At 36.8% G+C, this 24,321-nt stretch overlaps 1 protein-coding gene across 1 annotated transcript in view; it reads right to left on the minus strand.

Annotated features, from left to right (window-relative positions):
• The window catches only part of AUH (AU RNA binding methylglutaconyl-CoA hydratase), a 102,689-nt gene that overhangs the window by 49,525 nt on the left and 28,843 nt on the right, over window positions 1-24,321 (minus strand). The window contains exons 4-5 of the mRNA XM_017837210.1: window positions 9,402-9,494; window positions 8,433-8,489 (exon numbers count right to left, since the gene is read on the minus strand). Coding sequence (XP_017692699.1) covers window positions 8,433-8,489; window positions 9,402-9,494 — 150 coding nt within the window. The remainder of the gene's footprint in view (window positions 1-8,432; window positions 8,490-9,401; window positions 9,495-24,321) is intronic.

The raw sequence follows: 24,321 nt of genomic DNA on the forward strand, positions 1-24,321 counted from the left end.
AATTTTATTTGGTGTCATACTATTCTATATATGTAGTAAGAAAAATCAAGCTACAAAAGCTCCAAAAAGTTTCTGTCTCCTTTCTTTTTAAACCTTCACTCCTTAGTTACCAACAGCACAGAAATGGTCCGAAAAGATACAAATGTGATACCCATGTTCACTGAAATAGCACCTGAACAGGACTTAAATCTGCATTATTTTAGGAGGATAGAGAAAAACAAATAATTTGTTGCATTCTTTACATTTTTCTGGCTGTCATTCAAAAATGAGCAATCTATCAATCTCACAAAACAATTTTCAAACTCATGAAAGCACTCTCATATACGTATAATGAGGAAAGGAACTGATAACATCTCAGGTTGTAAGAATGAATTTTAATAAAAACAGTATTCAAAAAATCAATCTTGATATAAAGAGCAATGTTTTTATTCCCTCAAGACATGACAAAGGTCCAAAGAACATTCAACCATTGGTTGTTGCTACAGTTTGCTTTCTCCATTGGTGTATTTTACTAATCTCAGAACTTCTATGCTTTGCTTTCCAAGATCAAGTGCTCTTACACTTCCTCTAATGCTCAGCTTGGCTTCTGGGGCTCTCTTTTGTCCTTGTTTTACTTCTTCCCTCCTCTGCAGCATCAGGGGACTAACTAGACACAGGACATTGGAGATGCAGTGCTGACACTTATGATATTGAACTTTCTCAAACATTTGACTGTTAATTCTGATTTACCAACAGAACAGCTCCAAATTTAGGTCGGGAAGAGATGTTCTGCCATCTCTGCTAGCAGAATAGACTAAAATGTCAGAAGTGGTCAATTTCTTACACTGAACTTGACATTTCAAATATCTCTCTATACAATTGCAGTCACTTGGGACACTCACAACAGCCTTGGATACCTCCTTTTTCTGTAGGAAGTACTAGCTGTGTTTTTAATATGGATTTGGAAAGTGTTCTACGGCTAAAATGCAAAGGGAAAAGCACAGATTGTTCTGAGGATCAATCTGTAAAGGTAAGTATTGGAGATACCTGCTTCATGCAGATACCGGGGGTAGTTCTGATGACACAGTTCCAGCATCTCCCCTTCTGCTGAATGTTGCTACTACTTGTAAAATATTCTATTTAAAGAGATGAAATAATCTTGTATACGAAATTTGCAAAACATTAGGTTTATGTATGGAGCTTTTGCAGTGTCGGTATTGCAAGACATTTTGCCTCAACATCATTGCCATTACAACTGATCACAAAGCCTGGGGGAAAATGAGTCACTTGATGAAAATCAGTTAATTCTTATTTAAGAAAGGGAAATTGTAAGAACCACAATTCTCCTTAACTTACAGAAGCAGAACCAATTCACCCTCCTCTAGAAACATTCTATATATTGTGTTTAATTACTTTGAGGAAAAAGTGGATGTTAAGACATCTGTTTTCTACGCTATTAGCAATGTCTTATTTCAGGACAGTTATTTAACACAACTCATAAAATAAACATTAAAAAATATGAAAATGCAACTAGAGCTATCTAGACCTCAGATGACTGAAGAAAAACAGACAAATATTCTTGGAGAACTAATTCAGGGGGTTTACTGTATCAAATCTTAATAGGATTATTAAATGCTCAACAGTCACTGTTAGACCACAGTAAAAAAAGAAAAATTAAAAGTTTTTCTTAATTTTAAGTCAAAAAGAAGAAGAAAATGCATATGCTTCTTTTTTCCACAGTAAATAGATTTTTAAGCACAGTATTGATGAGATGCTGAAGATGTTGATTCAGAAGCTTGTCTTGTACCAGTATTTAATTTGTGAACTTTACAATACTAAAACTCTGACAAAAGCCTGACATAAGGAAACAGAAGAAGTAATAGAAGTCGAAAGAGACTTTATGGACTAACTGAAACAAAAAAGAAACAAACTCAAAGTTTACTGTTTCCCTTTGGTTTTTTTTTCCCAATCAGTCAGTCAGTTGTCACAGGACTAAGAGCTGAACTTTAAAAATGTAAGACTCTTACACAGGTGTCCTTATCTAATGCAAAAAAAAAGCAGCCTATGTAAGAACTCAGGAGACCATATGAAAAAAGTAGAGAAGAAAAGAATAGGCTAGTGAGGGTAGGAATAAAGATGGACCAGACAGGTACAGGATAACCCGAGTAAGATATATAAGGTTATACAAAATAATCAGATTTTTCTAAGTATCTCTGTAATGATGTACTGTCATGTAGCACCTACATGCAGAAAAACTACACTAAATATACAGAAGCCTTTAAGTCCTACCTCAGACACTACCACAAACAGTGACACTGGAATTTTTTCAGTATTTGTCAAATGCAATTATTCCTATTCCTCTTGAAACTGAAGTATAGAAATCTAAAGAATATCCTACCAATCTATTGTAATGTGCATCAGATTTCAACTTGAAATGTCTGACATTCAATTTAACCTTTACACTTGCCTGAATTGGACAATGACTGCTGTTAGCAAGATCACATTCTGTGTTTTTCACGTCTGGGAATTCCCTTGACATCTTTATTATCCAAAACAGAAAATTTTTTTCAACTCTAAAATAAATACTGCAACAGAGACCATAAGGTTGTTTTTAAAGCCAAGAATTAATACTTTCAGAGATAAGGAAAATACACTATGATTACGTAAATCTAGATTTCATTTTTACACTTATTTTCTTCCTGTGCAAAGAAAACTAATATTTCAGCATTCTTCCATTGGAGTTTATAATCTTATAATCCACAAGTACTATAATTTCCCCAAATGCACGTTAAAGTTTAGAAAAACAGTCAAAACAATACTGTTACCAAAGTGGAAAGAGAAGAACACAGAAATGCTTTCATTCCATCTCTCCCTTGTTCTACATTTTAATGACAAAATCAGTCCAGTCTGTTATGGCATGAAGCTTCAGTTTCACCTTTGGAAAAAAGGGTTCAAAGCAACTTTAAGATGCAGAAAGAAGATATAGCTTATTTACAAAGACTTTCTTAGAGTGTTAACAGAGTTGGTTTTTGTTTCTTTCCCTTTTTTTTTTTTTTAAGTCTTCTTCATAAAAAATGCTTTTAAACTGAACATTATCAAGGAAAACATGATCCCAGGGATTGTGTGCTGGGTTTTTATTTTAATAATAAAGAGTGGAAGACAGTTTGGTAATTAAGTAGTTGGGTTTTTGTGAGGAGCATAGAAGAACAAAGGCAAAATGATGATGAATTGAACTAAACCTTGCTAATCAAAATGCTTTCATAAACAAAACAAATAGAAAAAAACAGTGATAACTATACAAATGCAGACCAGTAGCTACAGTTTTTATCCAGCAGGGTCAACTTATCTGCTGACACAAGTGTATTAATTTCAGTGAAGTTCTATTATTTTATTCTGGTCTGGTTTTTTTGGTTTTTTTTTTGGTGAAAACATAACTGTGGATTTATACCAATACCTTTACCTTACAGGTGACACTTTCACAGAAATAAACTGCATAACACAAGTTATTTTTTATATATATACCTGTCTTTCCCACTTCTTGTTATCACAGAATACTTTCCCCTGTCCAACTAATATCTCTCACTCTGTTAACAGAGTAGAAAGTTTATGTATATCGTTTACAAGCATTTTTGTCTCCTCACCACAGATCCATTACTGAATGGCACATAAATAAGATACAAACAAATAAAAGCAGATCTGCCAGCAAGGCATCATCTATCAATTGCAGACTTAGTATGATATCCATTGTGAAAATCCAGAGATAAAAAAACAGAAATACATTATGGACAGAGACAGTTTTAAAAACTTACAAAGCAGAAAAAACAAAGGACTTCAACAAACTAATGCTCCAAAAGACAATTTTTGGCTAAGGAGAAACTTGTCACTGAGAAACACTTCCTTTGCAAGTTGAGAGACATCAGAAACTATATTCAATTAATGACAGATGTTTGCTTTCTTTTTCCTTCAGTTTGGGAAATAACAACAAAGAGAAGGAATACTTTTTTTTTTGTGCGCAAAAAAGACTCTTCCTACACTGAGTTCCATACAGACACAGAATTACACAGAAAATAACTTGTTTAAACAGCTTTTTGACTAAGAGATGAAAAAATTATAACTTCTTTTAGAGATGAACAGGTTCGAGAAAAGTTACTCTGACAGATAACAAGCACTGCCTTAAAATGCAAAGCTAATGAAGTCTGGTTTCTCATGAAATCCTGTCTCATACAAACTCATTGCTATCCAGTGAGATGAGTATTCTGATTGAAACATTATCCACAGCTAAGACATGCATGGCACCTCCCTCCTGTGCTCTTTCTTTCATGCCCAAGAATAGGTTAGTTCATGCTGAAACTTTTTCATCTGAGGACAATAAAATTTTCCCTTCATCTGGCCACCTACTTGTAATAGAATTCTAGAGACTGTCTTTTTTTTGCAGCCTCTAAACCACAAATTAGACCACAACGGGCTAACAGGCACCAAGTTCACAGGCAAGAAAACTGAGGAAGGGAGGGGATGAACAGACAAATACACACTCTCAAGTACAATACAGCAGGGAAGAAACAGTCTAAGACATTCCTGGACTATGTGGAAGATAATTTTCTGACACAGTTGGTACATAAACGAAGAGGTAAGGTGCCTCACTGCTGTTTGTGAACAGAGAAGGATGATGTGAGGGTCAGAGGCCATCTGGGGCACAGGTGATCGTGAAATGATAGTTTTCAGTTCTCAGGGCAGCAAGGAAGTGGGTCGGCGGAACTGCCACCTCAGACTTCCCGAAGGCAGACTTTGGCCCGTTTAGGAGACTAGCTGACAGAGTCCCTTCGGAGGCAGTCCTGAATGGCAAAGGTTTTCAGTAAGGCTGGACATTCTTCAAGAAGATCCTAAAGGCACAGGAAGCAGGCTGTCCCCATGTGCCAAAAGAAGAATCAATGGGAAAGAAGACCAGCCTGGCTGGACAGAAAGCTTTGCTGGAACTCAATAAAAAAAGGAGATAGTAATAGTGTCTGGCAGACTTTCTTAAGAAAACAAAAATCATCAATATTCATTTTCCACCATCAAGTTACCAAGCAATTTTCTCTCTGTTACACACTTCCACTAGTTCTCTGAATCTTGACTTCCTTATTAGACAGTGGGATGTACTGAAGAGAAAAAAGAGAAAGGTTTTCTACTTTCTCTAGCTCACATTCTAGCAGTTCAGCTTTTTTCCATAGTGGAGAGAACTGGATTTAAATATCCGAAGGCATAAGAATAATCCTGCTCCCTCACAACCTGAACAGCTGGCCTGTGAACTATTGTATGTATGCTGTCTGCCATGGATGAATTTTCCAAGGAGATTCAACCTGCTCACCAATACAGTACCAGCCATACAGCATGCTCTATAAATGTCTGCTTGGTTGAGACCCTCAGTAGACTTAGGAGGAATGATTCATTTTGGTTCACTGCAATTCAGCCAACCACCACTCAAACTTATCCTTTAGAAGGTTGCAGTACTTCTGTGCTTATTCAAAAGAAAAATTTCCTGCACCTGGGATATTTCACAGAATCACAGAATATGCTGAGTCAGAAGGGACCCACGAGGATCATTGAGTCCAACCCTTAGCCCTGCACAGGACCATCCCCAAGAGTCACACCATGTGCCCAGGAGTGTTGTCCAAGCATTTCCTGAACTCTGTCAGCCTTGGTGCTGTGCCCACTGCCCTGGGGAGCCTGTTCAGTGCCCAACCACCCTCTGGGGGAAGAACTTTTTTCTAATATCCAACCTAAACCTCCCCTGACACAACTTCAGACCATTCCCTCAGGCCCTGTCTCTGGTCACCACAGAGCAGAGATCAGTGCCTGCCCCTCCTCTTCCCCTCCCAAGGAAGTTGTAACTGCAATGAGCTCTCCCCTCAGTCTCAGCTGAACAGACCAAGAGCCCTCAGCCGCTCCTCACACACCTTCCCCTCAAGGCCCTTCACCATTTTTGTTGCCCTCCTTTGGACACTCTGTAATAGCCTAATAACATTCCTATATTGTGGTGACCAAAACTGCACACAATATTCAAGGTGAAGTCATTTGTGTTAAAACTGGTTGGTCACTAGACAGCACCTCACTCAGTCTTTTGATGACCACATTTCAAAATTGGATGGAATAAAAGATAACGTACAACAAGGTCCAAAATATGTCCAGCTGATATGTCCTGAATCTATATTTTAATACTATTCTAGTAACATTCTTCTAACACAGCTTTTCAATTGTATCTTTGTAGGGCTTTAAAAAGCAGACCTCCCCCAAATAAATAAGTTTTGCATATAGCCTCAAATACCCACATTAATTATCACCCAAGTTAAAATTTTTACATCTATCACATACTCCTGGCAGCTCACAGAACAGAATAAACCCAGTAGTTTGCTATAGCATAGGGACCCAGTTCAAAGAAGCAACACAGTTTGTCAGAAGGTTTCAGGTGTGCTACATGGCAGCAGAAACCTATGGAGGCCTCTTAATGGCTCCAGCTCACTTCTCAGCTCCACTTCCCAGTTGTTTTGGCTCAGAGCAGCCTGAAGTAAACATGTAAGAAAACATTCACTGTAAGAAAACATTCCATTAGCCCATGAAACCTGTGGTTCAAGTGTGCACATCTGGCTTCTCTACCTAAATGAGATATGCAAAATATTCCTTCACTCAGTCTTCACCTTCTGGTGACAAAAAGTATGATCAGTTACTCTTCAGATGACGAGATTTAAAGGGGATGAACCACTGTGATTGCTCAACAGAACAGGACTGGTGCAAGTACAGGCTGAACAGGAAAAGGTTGTGATAAGCTCAAATGTAGTCGGCAAAAATAGTCGTAAGAAAGGCTGATATGAATATGGAAAAAATTCATCTTTGAACATACCCCAAGATGTTTTAAGTTTAAAAGGCAATGTAACATGGCGAAATCTGTCATATTTTCAAGGAGCTGAAGACATATGCCAGAATCACTATTTTAGGATGAGAAAAAAAAAAAAAAAAGAAAGAAAGATTTTTCAAATCTCAGTCTCTGAATAGCAGTAAAATATTCTGAATGAAACTAACAGTGAGTCAGTTACCTAGCATTTTAAGGTAAGAGCATAGAAGTTTGAAACATCTATAATTAACTGACGACAGGGAAACAAGACAACCTACAAAAGTGGAATAGTTTTCAAGTTTTTCTCCATATACTGAGAAATTTGACCTGACTTTCTTGAATTGGAGCAAATGTCTCCAATACTGTCCTGCTGTTCTTAGAAGATGAAGTGGAAGGACAAAGAGGAAAAATTTTCAACAAAGATAAGCAACATAAACTCCTGTTTTTTTCTTCACTGGGACTTCTTGTCAAGGCATGTTACTTCAAGACAACACCACTACAAGGAAATATATCTTTAAAATCATCTGCATTATTATCTTTATCCACTGCTAAAAAGAGACCAGTCCTCAAGCACAACTCTGTTTTCTTTATGTATAATGTAGCTCAGAACACAGAAGGTATTGACTGAAATCACATCTCAACAATAACCATAATAATAGAGCATCTGAAATTGTACAATAATTGTCCAGACTAGTCAGAGGATGGGATAGTTTTATACACAAAGTTCATACCAGTGCTCCCATTAGGGGGGTGTTTTTGCAGTTCTTTCCACACAATCTGCAATGGTATCTGTTAGAATTGGATATACTGCTTTCAGAATAGGTTCGACCCATTAGAAAGAAAACAGGAGTAAAGAAACAAAACAGAGTTCCCTAGAGCTTCCAGAAATTAAGGCCAAAAGTCAAAGGAATGCACTTTTTTCTAAATTATTGTCCTTTTCCCAGACCAGCAAATATCTTAATTCAAGTAAAACGATTTATACACAAAATAAAACCAAAAGGTTTTGTAACACACAGACCTCTCTGAATGTCATTCATTACACAACTTGCATTTACCCTGAGTCCAGGAAAAGCCAGTCAACTGGCCTTCCAAATATAGAAGAGGTCTTTGACTCCAAAAATCTCAAAAAATTCACAGCTATACTATCACATTATTCACAGCTATACTTTCATTTCTTTACAATCAATTTAAAATCAGCATGAAAATAGAATTCGAATCCTAAAGTACCAAATGTTATGTAAAAGTGGATCATTATTTAAATCACTGCTTTCGTACACTGACAGGTTTTTTCTCACCTGACCTTTTACAGAATTTACAGAATCACCTGTCATTTACAGAATCACTCAATATTGACTTAGTTACTGAAGACTTTGTTTAAAAACATAATATGCAAGTGCTCTTCCCTGAAACCAAGAAATACACCTTTTAATTATTTTTTTTAAATAATACCAGCACTAAGCTGGAACACACGCTATGATCCTTAATAGAAATATAAAAATAAGCAACAACTCATAAACAGCAATTCAAAATACTAAGATCATGTGTTATTTAGTTATCCACGGCAGTAAAAGCAAAACACTCATACCTGCACCTGGAATGATTGCCAACTTCGTTTCAACTAGGCCCATTTTAGCAGAAGAGGCTAAAAAACAGAATGTGAAGGAGTTCTTACCATAACCATAGGAGACAAAAATCTATGGAAAATACGTAATATTGTATATGACCTATAAGTTTGTTAATTTATTACATTTCCTTGAAAAAGAACAATAAATCACTATAAAAAGCATTTGTTTATAAAAATCTTCAAATAGATTCAACTGATCTGCCATTAGTAAAAGATCCAACTATTTCCATCAAGGCAAGTTCTGTACCTTATTAGTTTTCATATAGCAAGTAAGCAACTACAGGGACTTGCTTCCAAATGTAAAATACTAAAAGAAAGAGGTTGCTATTACTTAACATCTTAAAATGGGGTAGAATTCTTATCAGATTATTTGAATTCTTGAGGTGACAGAATATTCTGTAAGGTCAAATAGACCCTGAATTTCTGGCAACAGTTCAGGACAAAGTTTCCATTTACTTTCCATCAATTGGCTTTACAGTTCTGACAGCTTATTAGCTAACGGTGCCCTTTTCAAGTGTTGCTGTCACTTTTGTAACTTAATTTCTTGTGTAATGATACTCTCACTAGCAACTTTTGCTTTTTGCCTGCACCCTGTTTAGATAAAAATGAAATCTCCATCTAGAGCACTTCAAATTCATAAAAATAAATAAAATATGAAAATAATTACATAACCCTTCTGGCAATACTGATAAAATGAGGGTCATAAGAATAAAATAAACATGTAATAAAACCAATCCAACTATCAGTGATGTTTGAAATTAAACATTAGCAAGTACTTAGACAGGTTTCTGCTTAAGTCCTTTAAAACAATGGGTTATAAACAATGTCAAAAGCAAAGTAAGTTTTATAAGACTGTTGTCAACAGATGGATTAGTCAAGCCATCTGTAACACTAATAATTCTATATTCTAAAAACAGGATTCAGACCTACCTGCCACCCGTATATCACAGGCTAATGCAAGTTCTAGGCCACCACCTAAGGCTGTTCCATCTATTGCAGCAATAGTAGGTACAGGCAGATTGGCTGAAAAAGAAAGCATCAGTTAAAACCAGCCTCACAAAGAAGATCTCTGAAACACCATTTCATTACATTTCATTCAATGTACAGTCATAGTATGGGAAAAGATTGTCATCAAACCAACTGTGACGAAAAATTGATTGATCAGCAACACTTTGGAAAAAAAAATAAAATTACCCTGCCCATCACTCTGTGTCTGAATAGGTTTGCAAGCCTTTTTCTCTGGCTTTGGCTCACTTTTTTACAAAAATCCGAAAGTAAACTTCAAGAACGCAGATAGCAGAGCTAGACAAACAAAAAACAGGGGTACTTGGAAAAAGCACTTAGATAAACAGTCCCAGTTGGAAGGCAGGTGTCTCATCACGGTCACCTGCGATGCTGGCACAGCTGGAAGCTCTCTGTGCCTTAACACTCCCAGACCACCACTGGCAACAGTGGCCACCACTCTTGCCCCTTTCCTCCTGTAAAGCAGCAGCTAACAGCTCAATGGAGGTGGGAAAGTCTTCAGTCTGACAAACAGATGCACGTACTGTCAGTACACACGAGAGGCTCCAGAGGCCTGTGCAACCATGGCACGGTTTGTACGTAATTCATCATCAGTGTTCTGACACAGAACAGTCATTCAAACATTAAGCCTAAAGTACTGCCCTTCACCTTCTGCAAGTTTAAGTTCTCTTCATCCTTCTTCACCACCAACTCAAAGTTTGATAAAAAATGCATTTTCACTTGAGAAATAAAACTGGATATTACAGCTTTAATTATATTTAATATAACATTTACCACAAGCTATCAATTTTAAACTATAATCAAACAATATTTCAGTAGTACATTGTTGCTATTAAAGTTTCAAAGATAGTCAAAAGCAATTAATCAGCTGGACACTTGGGTGTGCAGCTTGTGAAAATGTTAAGCCAGCTCCTGACAGCAGTAGCTTTTTCTGCAGATGTTAAAACAATATTTTCTTTGTTTTAATGTTTCAATTACTTGAATTCAAAGACCAGTTCATTCAGTTGGAAACTGAAAGAGAAAAAAACTTCTGTCAAAATATAAATGAAAATGAAGTGTGAGAGACTTAATTCCTTTTAAAATCTAAAAGGATAATACAACCAAAGTGATTAATTTGATGTATTAATTACAAATAATATTTCCTTTTAATAGTGAACTAGCTTGTTCTTAATTTTAGAAATTTTGCCACCTAGCTTACCTTTCTCCTTTGTGACAGAGATACTTCAGATAATTTAATTTAAAAAAAATTCCAATTAAATGTTAGTGTATATGAGCACGTCAATTAGTATACAAACCTCCAGTATACAGAATATACAATTAAATGAAGGCTATTTTAGCTGTAAATTTACACACTTTTATGATTAAAAACTAATGAAATATCCAATTGTCTTTAAGAAAAGAAGAAAAACACAGCAAAGCTTTTCAATATCGTAACAGATGCTTTAAACCAAAGTCCCTTGGTTGCTGGTTTAGATCGTGATTAATAGTGATTATCTGAATCAATTTCAGTGTCAAAAGAGATTAGTGACTGTTTGCAACACCAAGCTCTTCCAGTGACTTAAAAGAGCTCAAGGTATCCATTATACTTGCCATCAGGCCAGAAGGTATAAGAGACAGAGGAATAGAAGTAAAACCTGCTCTTTCTCTATTCACTTCTTCTTAGTGATATGGAAAGGCCACTCTCATTTCCAGCAGGGCCAGGTTGCTGACAGAAACTAGTTAACCCCATCAACACAACTAATTTGCCAAACAGCCCTGCAATCTTGCTAGCTGACACACCTAGTCCTTCTCTTAGAGGAACAGGCCTTTGCCATAGGTAAATGGAAAATAATTTGCCTGAGTCATTGTTAACTGCAGCTTCCAGCAGTTACTGCCCGTATGAATGTTCCAGTTATCAGAAACTGGCAAACAGTATCTTGAGCACTATCTGCATGACTTTGCAGTACTCCAAGGCAGAATACTTTCCCTAAGATAAGCAAGTTCCAGAATTAGCTATGGTGCAATTCAAGTAGACTATTACAGGTGGAAATGAAACTTAGGAAATGAGTATTATAAACCGGCTTCGTTTCAAGAATTACAGCCGGCATTCCTATAAGGAAATAATAAAAATTAATAATTCAAGGAGAGAAAAAGCAGTTTGATAAAGTATGTTAGAATCATCACTTCCCAAGAAGTGAATTTTAAAGGATCATCTGACGTGGAAGTTGACAATGAATGAAAGGCAAAATACAAATTCTTTGTAATAGCTTGGTGCATGTCTCTCAAATGGATTGGAGAAATGAATCCTTTTAATATGTTCCTGTGAAGCATCAAAAAAAAGTAACACAGAAATAAGTTATCAATTGCTCAAGACTGTAAACTGAGTTTCTAGGCTACTAGAACTTGTAACCAAGGGCAAAGCTTCTTGGAATATTAATATTTTGTAGCACAAGAGGTATTTTACTAACTTTAATACACAACTGCCAAAACTGTTGAGCCCATAACAAAAACAGAGATCATGTTTGACAAATAATGCCCTGTAGACTTAACTGAGTTGATGCACTCAAATTTTAGGAACAATAAATTACGTAAATAGACAAGTCAACCTCCAAAATTATTCTACGTGACAACGCTCATTTGCTATGAGTGATAAAAAAAAAATAGTTAAAGCTTTGCCAAGATGCCTAGTGGTTTTATTCTTTAACATTCCACATTTTTGCCACACTTTGAATAACAAAATATAAATTTCAGGAAATTTGTGCGCTACTAATCATTATTGCTAAATTCTAGATCTGGTACAGGTTTATCAATGTGCAATCATGAGCTGCAGAGTGAAGTCAAAAAGGAATCAGATAGATAGATAGATAAAAAAGAAACAAACTAACTAAACTAAGTGTGAGTGTACAACACACAGACAAGTGTAGACCATGTATATAGACAGATTAATGTTGTTGTTAGAAGTAATTAAAAAGACTGAGTAACAAGCAGCATTAAACTTTAGTCAGAGAATTTCACTGAGCTACCACAGTATATCAAAGTGTGGAATATGAAGAACGCTAAATAATAAGATAGTTCATGAATTAATTCATAGAAGATTACTTCACACATCTATTGTATTGTAAAACATGCTGCAAATTCTGTAAAGACACTTCCATTTTGCATGCAAAACATGTCCCAAGCAAAAGCCATTCAAGACATTATACAGGTACAGTGACCAACAGGTAAATTGAAGAACTTCAATAAGAGAAACTACAGTTCGTAACATTATATACCTAAACTAAACCCATAAAAAGGTCAAACAAAAGTTAGAAAATATTATATACAGCAATATAAAGAAAGGGGCCTGTTTCCTACTCTGCACTAACTGTGAATCTTCAGCTCAGCTTCAGGAATACACTCCTGCTAAACAGATATGTCACACGTAGTTTTAGATTAGGCTGACCAGCAGCATCTTGTAGACTTGGGATACCTCCTGCTCTCCTGTGACTTTCCATTACTGAAACATATAGAATAGAGTAAGCTAAACTCTCCCACAGTTTTGCCATTGGTACAAGATGTCAAAGAAGGAGCACTCTGCAGTTAAGTACATAAAAACACATGTAATGTTTTGGAAGTAATTTCAAAGAACTACAGTTTTTCTGAAGCAGGTAATGTTGTTTCACCTTTAAGTGGCTTTCCACATGATGTCCACTGCTGGTGACTAACAAGGGATTTCCTTTCTGCTTAGAGATGATGATATGATGAACAACAGGCACATAAATACAGGCTTCAGGTCTGGAGGACTTGACCACTAAATAGTTTCTCAGATGTGTGTCACAAAGCCCACACAGCTGATTCATATTACTGCGGACACTGATATTCCCCAAATAGAAAGCAGAAGTTGCCTGGATTCTACTAACCTGAATCATATCTGACTATTTAGTTCTCTGACTAATTCATTAGGAAAGTTCTTATCAAATTACAGCTATGTAAGATAATAGCTGAGATGGAACTGAACTACACGTGATACTTTCACAGTAACTTTCAAGCAGCCTTTTTCACGATCTCACTTTCTCACTATTGACAGAAAATAAGTGGTCTGATCAACCAGGAAAAATCTACTTTCCACAGTTACTTAGGAAGAAGGAAGTAAGAAGTGCAAGAAATGAATACATAGAGTAAAACCAAAACAGCAAAAATTTATATATGAAAGTAGCCTTGCTTTTATGAACAGTATATTTTACATAACAGGCAATAAACACATTCTTTAGATGGTGTCCAAGGACTCAAAGGAAGACCTATCACCAGTACTGGTCTCTTACTGATAGTTCCTGAAACAGGCATCAGAAAAATAATACAGTTATCCAGAATTCCAGACTTCATGATTTGTGCTCCTGGTCAACCTACATGAACTTGTCCAGATTGACTAAATTAAAATACATAACACCCAGAAGACAGAGTTACTGATGCAGAATGTGTCAAATTCAAAGAGACCAACCTTCCAAGAGCATCTCCCTTGCTTGCCAAGTAAATTTATACCTGTAATATTTTCTGTTAGCAACTGTATCACATACTCATATAAAAACAAAAAAAATTCCTGAGTGAGGCACAAGATATTGTGAGATGCAGACTGTTCAAGTACCAATGAAGTATATGAGAATCACATATTTGTAGCTTGGCAGCAGTTACAATCAACCTGTAGGATAACTGTAGTATTCCTTTCCTATAGCTAGGATATAGGAGTCATCATTGAAGAACTGAAGTCCAGCAGGCATAGAACTCAGTTTCTTCTGAAGTAAAATGTTTGCGCTGTTACTGCAGCAACAGTTCATGATTCCCATGAATCAGAAAATTCCATGAAAGCCCACTCAAGCCCTAACAATGCACAAATTCTATATGGTCCCCTAGAGACAATTAACTTCTATTTTTGAAGTACTCTTTTACAGATTAGGACAAATATATTCTATTCAACTACTTTTAACAGTCAGAAGCTGGTATTTAGGAACATTCAAATGCAGCCCCATTTTAAAGCTTGCCTTTTTATGCATTTGATACAAAACACTAAAATAAAGACAGTCACCTTAACTTCCCTAGCTAATCCTGTGTTGTCCTACACCTGCATAATGTTCAAAAAAGTCCTTATTGTTCATTCCTCATCTTACTTCAGTGACCTCTGGCAATCAATCATCAGAAAGAACAGCTATTCAGACATAAATCAGAAGCTGGTTACTACCTCTGGTACCTACCAAACCAGATTCGTAAGCTTGACTTGTCTTTAATTATGAAAAGAAGAATTCTTTTTTCCTGGTACTGACTGAAAAGAAAGTAGTGAGAGTACTCTATTTGCCTCAAAAACTGTGAGTGTCCAACTAAGACAGAAGCAGCAAGAGAATTCAATTTTACATGACAGTGGAACTGAGTTCCCACAGAACCAAAAAATAGATTGTCCAACCTATTTATTTCACAGGTGCGTTTCTGATTATTTGACAAATAAGGCTTATTAGTGAACAGCTTACTAGGACAAGCAACATCGGGGTCATGTCCAGCAGCTCATTTTTCCTTCTGAATAATGGATTTTGTAGAACATAAAGAAAGGAAGATGAATTGTCTAAAAATACCCTGCATACTGTGAGTATGATATGCATTACTGGAGGAAAGTATGCCATAAATTGAAAAACAGATTAACAGTTCCACAATTCATTATCTAACTCTAGCAGACTGAGAAAGTGTGGCAAATATCTGCCTACATACATCTGCAGCACATAAGAAACCTTTAAATCACAGAATAGCTGAGGCTGGAAGAGACCTCTGGAGGTCACCTGATCCAACTCCTCTGCTCAAACAGCATCACCTTGAGCAGGCAGCTCAAGCTCATGTCCTGATGGCTTTTGAAGATCTCTAAGGAGGAAGACTCCACAAGTTCCTTGGGTAACCTGTATGAATGCTCAGTCACCCTCACCCTCAGAGTGAATAAGGACTTTGTGACGCTCAGGAAGAACGTCCTGTGTCCCAGTTTGTGCTCATGGCCTCTGGTCCTGTCACTAGACACCACCGGAGATAGCCCAGCTTCTTCTTCTGAACACCTTCCCCTTTAGACATTTCTATATTGATGAGATCACCTCCTGAGCCTTCTTTTCTCCAGGCTGAACAGCTCTAGCTTGGTCAACCTTCCCCCATAGGAGAAATGCTCCAGAGCATTCATCATCTTCATGGCCCTTCACTGGACTACCCAGTAGCTCCATCTTTGTCTTCTGCTGGGGAGCCTAGAACTGGCCACAGTACTCCAGCAGTGGCCTCACCTGCGCCGATGAGAGGGAATGGATCACCTCCCTCAACTCCCTGGCAACACTCATTGTCGGCCCAGGATACCATTGTAGTTCTTTGCCACGAGGGCACAGTGCTGTCTCATGTTAACCTGGTGTCCACAGGACTTGCACAGCTTTTCTGTGCAGCTGCTTTTCATATCATTACCCCCAGCATGTACTGGTGCATGGGGTTGTTTGCACTTTCCTTTGCTGAACCTAATGAGGTTCCTGTCAGCTTACTTCTCCACCTTGGTGAGTTCCCTCTAAATAATAGCACAACCCATTCCTTATGCTTTTATGCCAGCAGCAAACTTGCTGAGGGTACGCTGAACCCTGCACTGGCCCCTGGGATACACACTGCTGGCTAGGGGCCTCCAAGCAGACTTCATGCTGCTGATGCCCAGAGTCTGCATCTATTCATTTAGCCAATTTTCAATCCACTTCGCTGCCTGTTGACCCAGTCCATCAGTTACTTTATGAGAATCTTATAAGAGACACTGTCAAAAGCCTTACTGAAGTCAAGGCAGAAAATATCCACTGCTCTTTCCTCACCTACGAAACCAGTCATTTCTTCATAGGTTACAAGACTAGTCAAGCAAGACTTCCCTCTCTGTGATTCCATGCTGACTACACCTCACAACTTTCTGGTCCTTCATGTGCCCAGTAGTAGTTTAGTTTCCACGTTTAGTTGTTCCAGCACCTTTCCAAGGATGAACTTTATTCTACAGATAAGAAAGCTCCCCCTCCATGTTTCTTAGTACATTTATTCAAATGTAGCAACAATAATGGAGCCTTCAAGTTAATAAAAGGAATGGTCACATGCCCCCAAAATGTCTTAATAGCCAGACAGAAGAAACAGAAGTCACATCTGAAGAGTGCAAGTGTTAAAGAATTACAAATTTTAGGTTTGTTACTACAAAACAATGCACTCATTTACATGGTCATTATTTTCAGTGTATATTTCAACTGGCAATAGCTTAAACCCACATAATATTGCAAGTCTATGTCTGATTCCTACACCAACAACACTGAAAGAAAGGTTCAAGACCTGTTACTTTACAGTCTCCTTATGAACCCTATATCTGCAAGTTTTCTGGTTGCAAGTTAGAAAAGTGTTTTCAAAAGGTCACGGATGCAAATAGGAATTTTGAGTCAGCAGTAATGATTATTTAAAACCACACCCTAATTTGCATAATAACTGGGAACGGATCCTTAATTTGGCTTTAAAATAATTAAGTTCATACCTAGATATTCTTATCTTGTAAGTCAGAATAGACTTCTCTTCCACCTGGGCACTACATAGATTTTTGATCTCCCTTGGTGATGTGACTCTTCATTGTAAAAATTAAGATTTTTTTTTTCCATTAAAAAAAAAAATAAAGGACATAAACTATGCACCTTGAGTGGCAAGTAGAGGTGGACTATATGCAATTTTGATAATTGAAATATTCTTTATATTAGGAACATTATAATCACAAAATTACACTTACATATTAGATAATTTTTGTCATAGGAAATCAGAAAAATAATTGCAACACAATACTATATCTTGATTTCATCTTAAGGGACCTTTTCCTGAAGAAAAATAATAATGTTAAGATGGCATATTATCACTGGAATGTCAGTTTTGTTTCAGGCATTTACCTTACCTTGCAAAAATCTGTTATCAAGTCAGTGGCTACAACAGTTTGCTTGCATTTTCAGTTGCAACACTACCATCAAGAAAAGACCTTTCTATGGGGGGAAAAAAGCTAACAGAAACCAAAAACTTCAACAAATATTTCCATTCGTTCTGTAACACTAAGAAAACCAACCAATGAATGTAGCAAAATATGAAAGAGTCTGAGAGAGATTGTCAAACCTTCCTATAGGAAGCTGAAGGTAAAGAAGATTGGTCAAAGCATTTAATTGCTTGCAAAAGGCAAGTAATTAAATGCTGCAAAGCTTTACTTCTCATAATTGCAAAAAGAATGAAAAAGCAACTACTCGAAGTAACTTATATGTCTTAAAATATTTTTAAAAAATATATCCATCTGCAAAAACATGACCCCACAGTCTTAATTCTGAATAGGCTACGTATGCATTTGGACACACACAGCTTTTTGCCATTCATCTGCTAGAGTACAGCTGTGAAAGGCTTTTATCTACCCTCTAATTCCTGTGCTCTGGATAAGAAGCTTAATAGACTGCAACTGTTAGTAGAGTTGTTTGAACATCAGTGTCTTTGCTTTAATACCTTCAAAGTTCAGGCAGACAATCAACAGCAGTAAAGAGCTGCACAAAAAAATGCATTTTTTAATGCATTTTAAAGAAATTTTGCTTTTTAGTTAAAAAGGTTACTGTGCATAGCTTACAGTTGATTATTAAGCAAAAGATATTAATAAAGTTTTTCTTCCCTGTATTATGACAACAGCTAAAGCTCCTCACTCAATCCCATTAATTTCCCAGTTTCCTCCAGTGATTACTCACTCTTATATATGACCTAGAAAAAATATTTTTGAAAGACAAAAAAAACCAATCAAAACAACCTTAATATAGGAGTATTAGGAATATTACATTCTTATTTTTTAAAATTTTCTATTTGCTACTTTATTGTGGACAGGTAATAGAGACACTGTTTTTTACATTCTTGATAACAGAAACAGAAACTGGGAAACTAATAGGAATGAAAGAGGTGCTTTAATCAAACCATTTAGCTACAGTTTGCTATAGCCAACTCTTCCATTATTTTCCTTTTGTATTATATAAAATTATTTGTATATTTCATTCATCTTCAGTGACACACTTCAGTTTGATAAACAGATTCCTCAGTTTCTTCATATTTCCTAATGTTCCACCTTCTAGTCTCGTTCTGCCTTCAGTAAGACAATAATGAAGTAAAACCCAGGTGACAGAATCTACTTTCTGTGCAAATGACTAAAAGCTTTGGATAGAAGAAAAATTAAAATTATTTCTTGTATTTCTTACCCTTACTAAGTACATTTAAGAATTTATTACTAACACAAACAGCAGAGCACATAATCAAGCAGTGAATTTATAAAACACGGGGGATAACACCAATGTTAAATGAATTCAGTTACCTTTTTACATTCCACTTCTATGTAATTTTTTTTATTCCCTAAAGCTCACACAAAATAAAACTCAAACTACAGTCTCTACATAATATATACACACAATACATATGCACAACTATAGTCTCTAATATAATCTCTGCTAAGAAAATCAAAAGGGATATGTTTTTCTTTTTTTTTATCGTCTACTTGTCTGATTTACAGTATGAAGACAACACAAGCATCCTTGTTTGATTCAAAGCATTGCCCAGTCTAGTGCTAAATTACCTTTATTTCTAAATTAGCACAATGTATCAAATAATAGTTTCAAGCCCGCTCATTTACGGAATACTACAGAAGAAACACTCCCTAACATTTCACAGGAAGCATAATTTTTTTTTCATTAACTAGCTTGGCAATATCATCAAGCCAGTGCATACCTAGGCAAAGGGTGTGTGCAACACAAGACTAGAACATGCTACTCTGAAGTCAAAGCCTCATGCCTGGGCCAGGCAATGACATTTGGATTTCTTAGACAGAAGGACAACTTTATGCTTTCAGTACCACGCCAGGAGCGCTGCCCTTTTAATACTGATGCGTTCTAGGAGCAGAGCCAGAGACCAAGACAGGCAAAGAAAAAGAGCTAACAAACTATTCCTTCTCACTCGGGGATTGAAACATGCAATTTCAAACCTGAGCAAGGTGAGGAAAGGGTTGAGTTTTCCAGTGCATCAAACATACAAAATGTGGCTCCCTAGAGAGGGAACAGCCGCTTTGGACAGCAAGTCATACTGGAGGCCTGTTCTAACAGAGTGCAAACTGGCTGTGTTGATCTCAATAGACCATTTGAGCAAGTAGCACCCTCCTTTTGGGTACAGTTACTTTTTGTGGAAGGAAAATTAAAGAGCCATGTCCAGAACATAGCCTCTTTTCCTCATAAAGCAGCACTTGGAATTACTGCCAGTAGGAAAACTAAACTACTGCTGAGGATATGTTGATTTTTGTCAAGGCTGTACAGCAGCACCAAGGATCAAAGCAATGAATCAGCAATGCAAAGCCACCTCTGATCTTCAGATCTACACAGAAGGAAAATCAGCTTATTCTAATATTCAGGTCCTCTATTTCAGCATTTCTTTTGTAAGTTTTTAGAAGGTTATTATTGGGGGGGGGAGGGAAATGTATTAGCAATTGTGGAAGTACTGTTGTCATATAAATAGCTAATAAATATCTTAGTAGAGAAGTTTAATATTGCATTTATTGTCTCTAAAATGGTACAGAGTTTAGAATTGTGGTTTTTAATTAAAAACAATCCAGTGCAATTTGACAAAGCCCCTAATTTCCACTCTGCATGGACAGAACTGTCTGTTTGGGAAACAGGCAACACTTTGTCAACAGGTATCTTAAATTAATTCAATATTAAGAGAAGCAGTAAATCTACTATTGGAAAACAACCAAGAGCTCAGCAACACACTCAGAATGCAAGCAGTCAAGGACTGCATTAGCTATGCAGTACACTTAACCAAAAAGGCAACCACACAACACAGCAAGCGGAATACTGTGCCCTGTGCCAAAATCTCCCTTTCACGGTGTCAGCAACACAAAAACACCATGATGCCTGAGGCAGGCTGCTAAGCATGGCTCTGCTAGCTGTACATTAGTCCTTTTTCAAATCTGATAGCCGTGAAATTTCATTCAGCTTTCCAGTAAACGCCAGTTACAACCTGTATCCTTCTTCCCTACGAGAGAAATCCTCAGTTCTTACCAAAAGATTTCCAAACTAGAGTACTCTGCCTTTGATGGCCAGATCTGCCTCCAGCAAACAGATAAATTGGGTAAATGTTACATAAGGATCAGTAATCAGGCTTGGAGTGTTAATTACTAAACCAGGATTTTAAATGCCAACCAAAGCTCCACAGAAGCACCAGAAACTCAAATAGCAATATAAGGCACTGCACTGACCTCATCAATTATTATTCTTGCTTACTTTTGAGAACTCACAGTGGGAAGGTGGGGTAGTAGTTGGCAGACCAGAAAACAACTGAAATTTTTATAATTCTGATATCATTCTTGGGATTTCTGAGAGCTTGCATCCGAAACTGAACTGTAGAATGTAACACGGCACAAAGAAGAAAATTCCCAAGGATGCATGATCTTCAATAGTCAAAACTGGGACTTTTTGGAAAAGAGGGTGTTCTCCAGAAGGATGAACAAGTGCACTCTTTCAGGTAAGTTAAAAGTTTGGTAATGACTGAAAGAAGCCAGAATGACACAGAAATTGCTAAGGAAGGGTGGGGAAAAAAAAATCTATAAATATAGAGATGTATCTGCTTTGAATAAAAATAAAAGCACACAACAAAAAACACAAGTGCAAGCAACTGACCACAAGGTGCTTTCTGAGGATGATCTCATTCAAACTATGTTAAAACTAACGTTAAAACTAATCATATCTGTAAAAATTATGTATAAACAAAGTTATTGAATATCACCACTTATTGCAGTTGTATCACAACTTAGGTATCAAAATTAATCATCTACCTTTCACAAAGTACTGCAAGGTTTGTTATAATGCAACATAACCTACAGAAAACGAGTAATGTCAGTATTTTATTAAAAATTTCAATCTTAACTTAGTGCAGATCTAGGTTCCATTAGGCCATGAGTAAGGTGTTTTGTCTCCAAATGTGAAATAAAAAACAAGCTGACCACTCTTTAATCTTAGAAAGTAACCAAGAAAGTCAGTCTCCAGTTTTTATTCCCTGCTTGTGGGATTTGGGTACGTGTGCCTATGTTCTTTGGAAGAGCTTTGCTAAACAGTTAAGTTTCTCACTTATTAGAGGCTGGGGCCAAATGTCACTCTGAGTAATTACATGTATTGGCTGAGCTGAAATTTTTTCTACAGCTTCACTTTTTCTTTCTGTTGAACAAGGTGTTTTTATGGAGTAGTGTGGTTACTGCATTCAGCCCCATACATAGCCTCAGTTTGTTTTGCAACTGAAATCCCAACAGATAACATATCTACAACAATAATATCACAGCCCAGACATGGACTTAATGGGAGTCATACTATAAGAATACATATTGAAGATCTGACCCAGAATGATAGGGGTTTTTTACCCCCCAAAGCATCAAAACCAAGGCTTCTGGAAGTCAGCGTAATTTGATTAATTTAGGTAGGCCTGTCTTGCTGTGCACGGTTACAAGAGATCTATTAAGGCTTTCTCTCCTTGTTTCTTGAGGGTAAAGACAGTCTTACATCTGCAGTGAAGTGCCTCAAGGCAGAATACAGTAATGGACAAGTATTCTTACAAATTCTACTATAAAAAAAAAAAGAAAAAGAAAAATACAAAAACCCCAAACACACACAAAAAAAATACCAAACCCCAAACAACCCCCCACAATTCTGATATAATCTTAGCAAAAGCAACCACTGCTAAAAATAGAAGCTGTTTTGATTCCCCTCTCCACAACTTAAAGATCTTAAGTGCTGCAACTAATGGCTCAGTTCAGTTTTTTCAGCCCTTTTATGTGTTTATTTTTAAACCAAGTGATATTTACTGCAGTCTTACTACTTCACCCAAATTTAGCAAGAAGTTATAAATTATGCCCATATAAACAAGTGCAGTATGCTTTTAATTTCCAGAAAATTCTCTTCTGTAGCTGTATTCCAAAATGATACTTCAGCTTTTTACAAAACCACTAGCATAAGGATTTTAAATGTAATGAAACTGACAGACACTAAGGAAAGCCTAAGCATGCTAAAAAAGCTAAGTTTATGCAGTTGTTCGAGACATAATTAACCTTTAGTGTATTTTGTCTACAAAGGTAACTTAATGGTCTTCTTTCTGAAAATATAGCTAAAAAGAAGCATCTCCTTACTAGGTCACACGTCTGAATACAAATTATCAAAACATGACCTAGTTCTGAAAAGCAAAAAGTAGAATACATTTTAAATGAGATTAAAGCATTTAACTCAGATAGAAAAAGAACAAAGTAGGAGATCGGAAATATTTTTCCCTGGCTATACAACATTCTCAGTGGTAAATACTAATTTGAAAATGGTTTCTCCTCATTAACCACCTCACAACATTCTAGTTGTTCCCAGGCAGGAAAAATATCATTATCATTTTCAATATACAGATTCATTGCAGTAACCAAATGCAAATAAAATGTCCCCATAGTTCCACAAAAACTACATTCTGTAATGACAGATCACTTCTTCAGAAAAAAAAAAAGGAAAAGAGCTAAGAACCTCTGATTTGCTACAAAATTATATTCACTTCTTTTCAAAAGGATATCACACAACAAGACATCTTGTGCAGCCATCTAATCTAAAATCATAATTTTTGTTTTATATTCTCTACTAGTTCCTGGTATAGGGAATTACACACAGAGTCCCCACCTGGAGTACTACATCCAGCTCTGAGATCCCCTGCACACAAAGGGCTTGATCTGCTGGAGTGACTCCAGAGGAGGGACACCAAGTTGATTAAGGGGAGGGAGCACCTCTCCTGTGAGGAAAGGCTGGAGCATTTGGGATTTTTCATCCTGGAAAAGAGAAGTCTTTGGGGTGACCTAATTGTAGCCTTCTAATAGCTGAAGGGAACCTACATGAAAGATGGAGAGGGACTTTTTACAAGGGCATGGAGTGACAGGATAAGGGACAATGGCTTCACACTGAGAGTAGACTTACATTAGATTTTAGGAAAAAGTTCTTTACTGTGAGGGTGGTGAGGCACTGGAACAGGTTTCCCAGGGAAGATGTGGATGGCCAATTTTTGGAGGTGTTCAAGGCCAGGTTGGATGGAGCTCTGAGCAACCTGGTCCAGTGAAAGGTGTCCCTGCCCATGGCAGGACGTTGGAACAAAATGATCTTTAAGGTCCCTTCCAATCCAAACCATTCCATGGTTCTATGATTTTTTAATTGCTTTGCAAAGACCCTTCAGAAAAATGTTAGAGCTGTTCTATAACTACATCTACTGCTGTCATAATATGTTCAAAAAAACTATGCATCAAAGATGTATATACTGGGAATATATCATGTGACCTAAAAATTAAAGCTACTTATACAGTATGCATGTTTAAACATACATGATATGATAATTGACCAGTAATATTAGAAGTGATATCTCAATATTCTTCTCTAGTCCTTAAAAAATTAACTAGGAGAACCTTGTAGTGACTGTTCTGTTTATGTTTTAAAGTGGAAATGGCAAAATGGGGAGAGGGAGTAAGGAAAGGGGAAAGGGAGAAGGGGGAGAAAGAGGCAAAAACGAGAGAGGGGAGAGAGACACAGTCAACCTAAGCAAAAAGTTTTGTTACAGTATGAGACAAGGGCTATGAGGCTTCTGGTTTTCAACCAGAGACATGTCTAATTGCTACTACATCCCCACACAAACCTTCCTGTCTAGGTACTTCTAGGTCTACCCTAGTGGCCTGGGTTCTCAAATATTAATTCCACCACCTCACAATTCCAGGCTTCTTTCTTGAGAAAGAGACTAGAGATCAATGAATAAA

Source organism: Lepidothrix coronata, unplaced genomic scaffold (genome assembly GCF_001604755.1).
Source record: "Lepidothrix coronata isolate B3197 unplaced genomic scaffold, Lepidothrix_coronata-1.0 Scaffold296, whole genome shotgun sequence".
Lineage (NCBI taxonomy): Eukaryota > Metazoa > Chordata > Aves > Passeriformes > Pipridae > Lepidothrix > Lepidothrix coronata.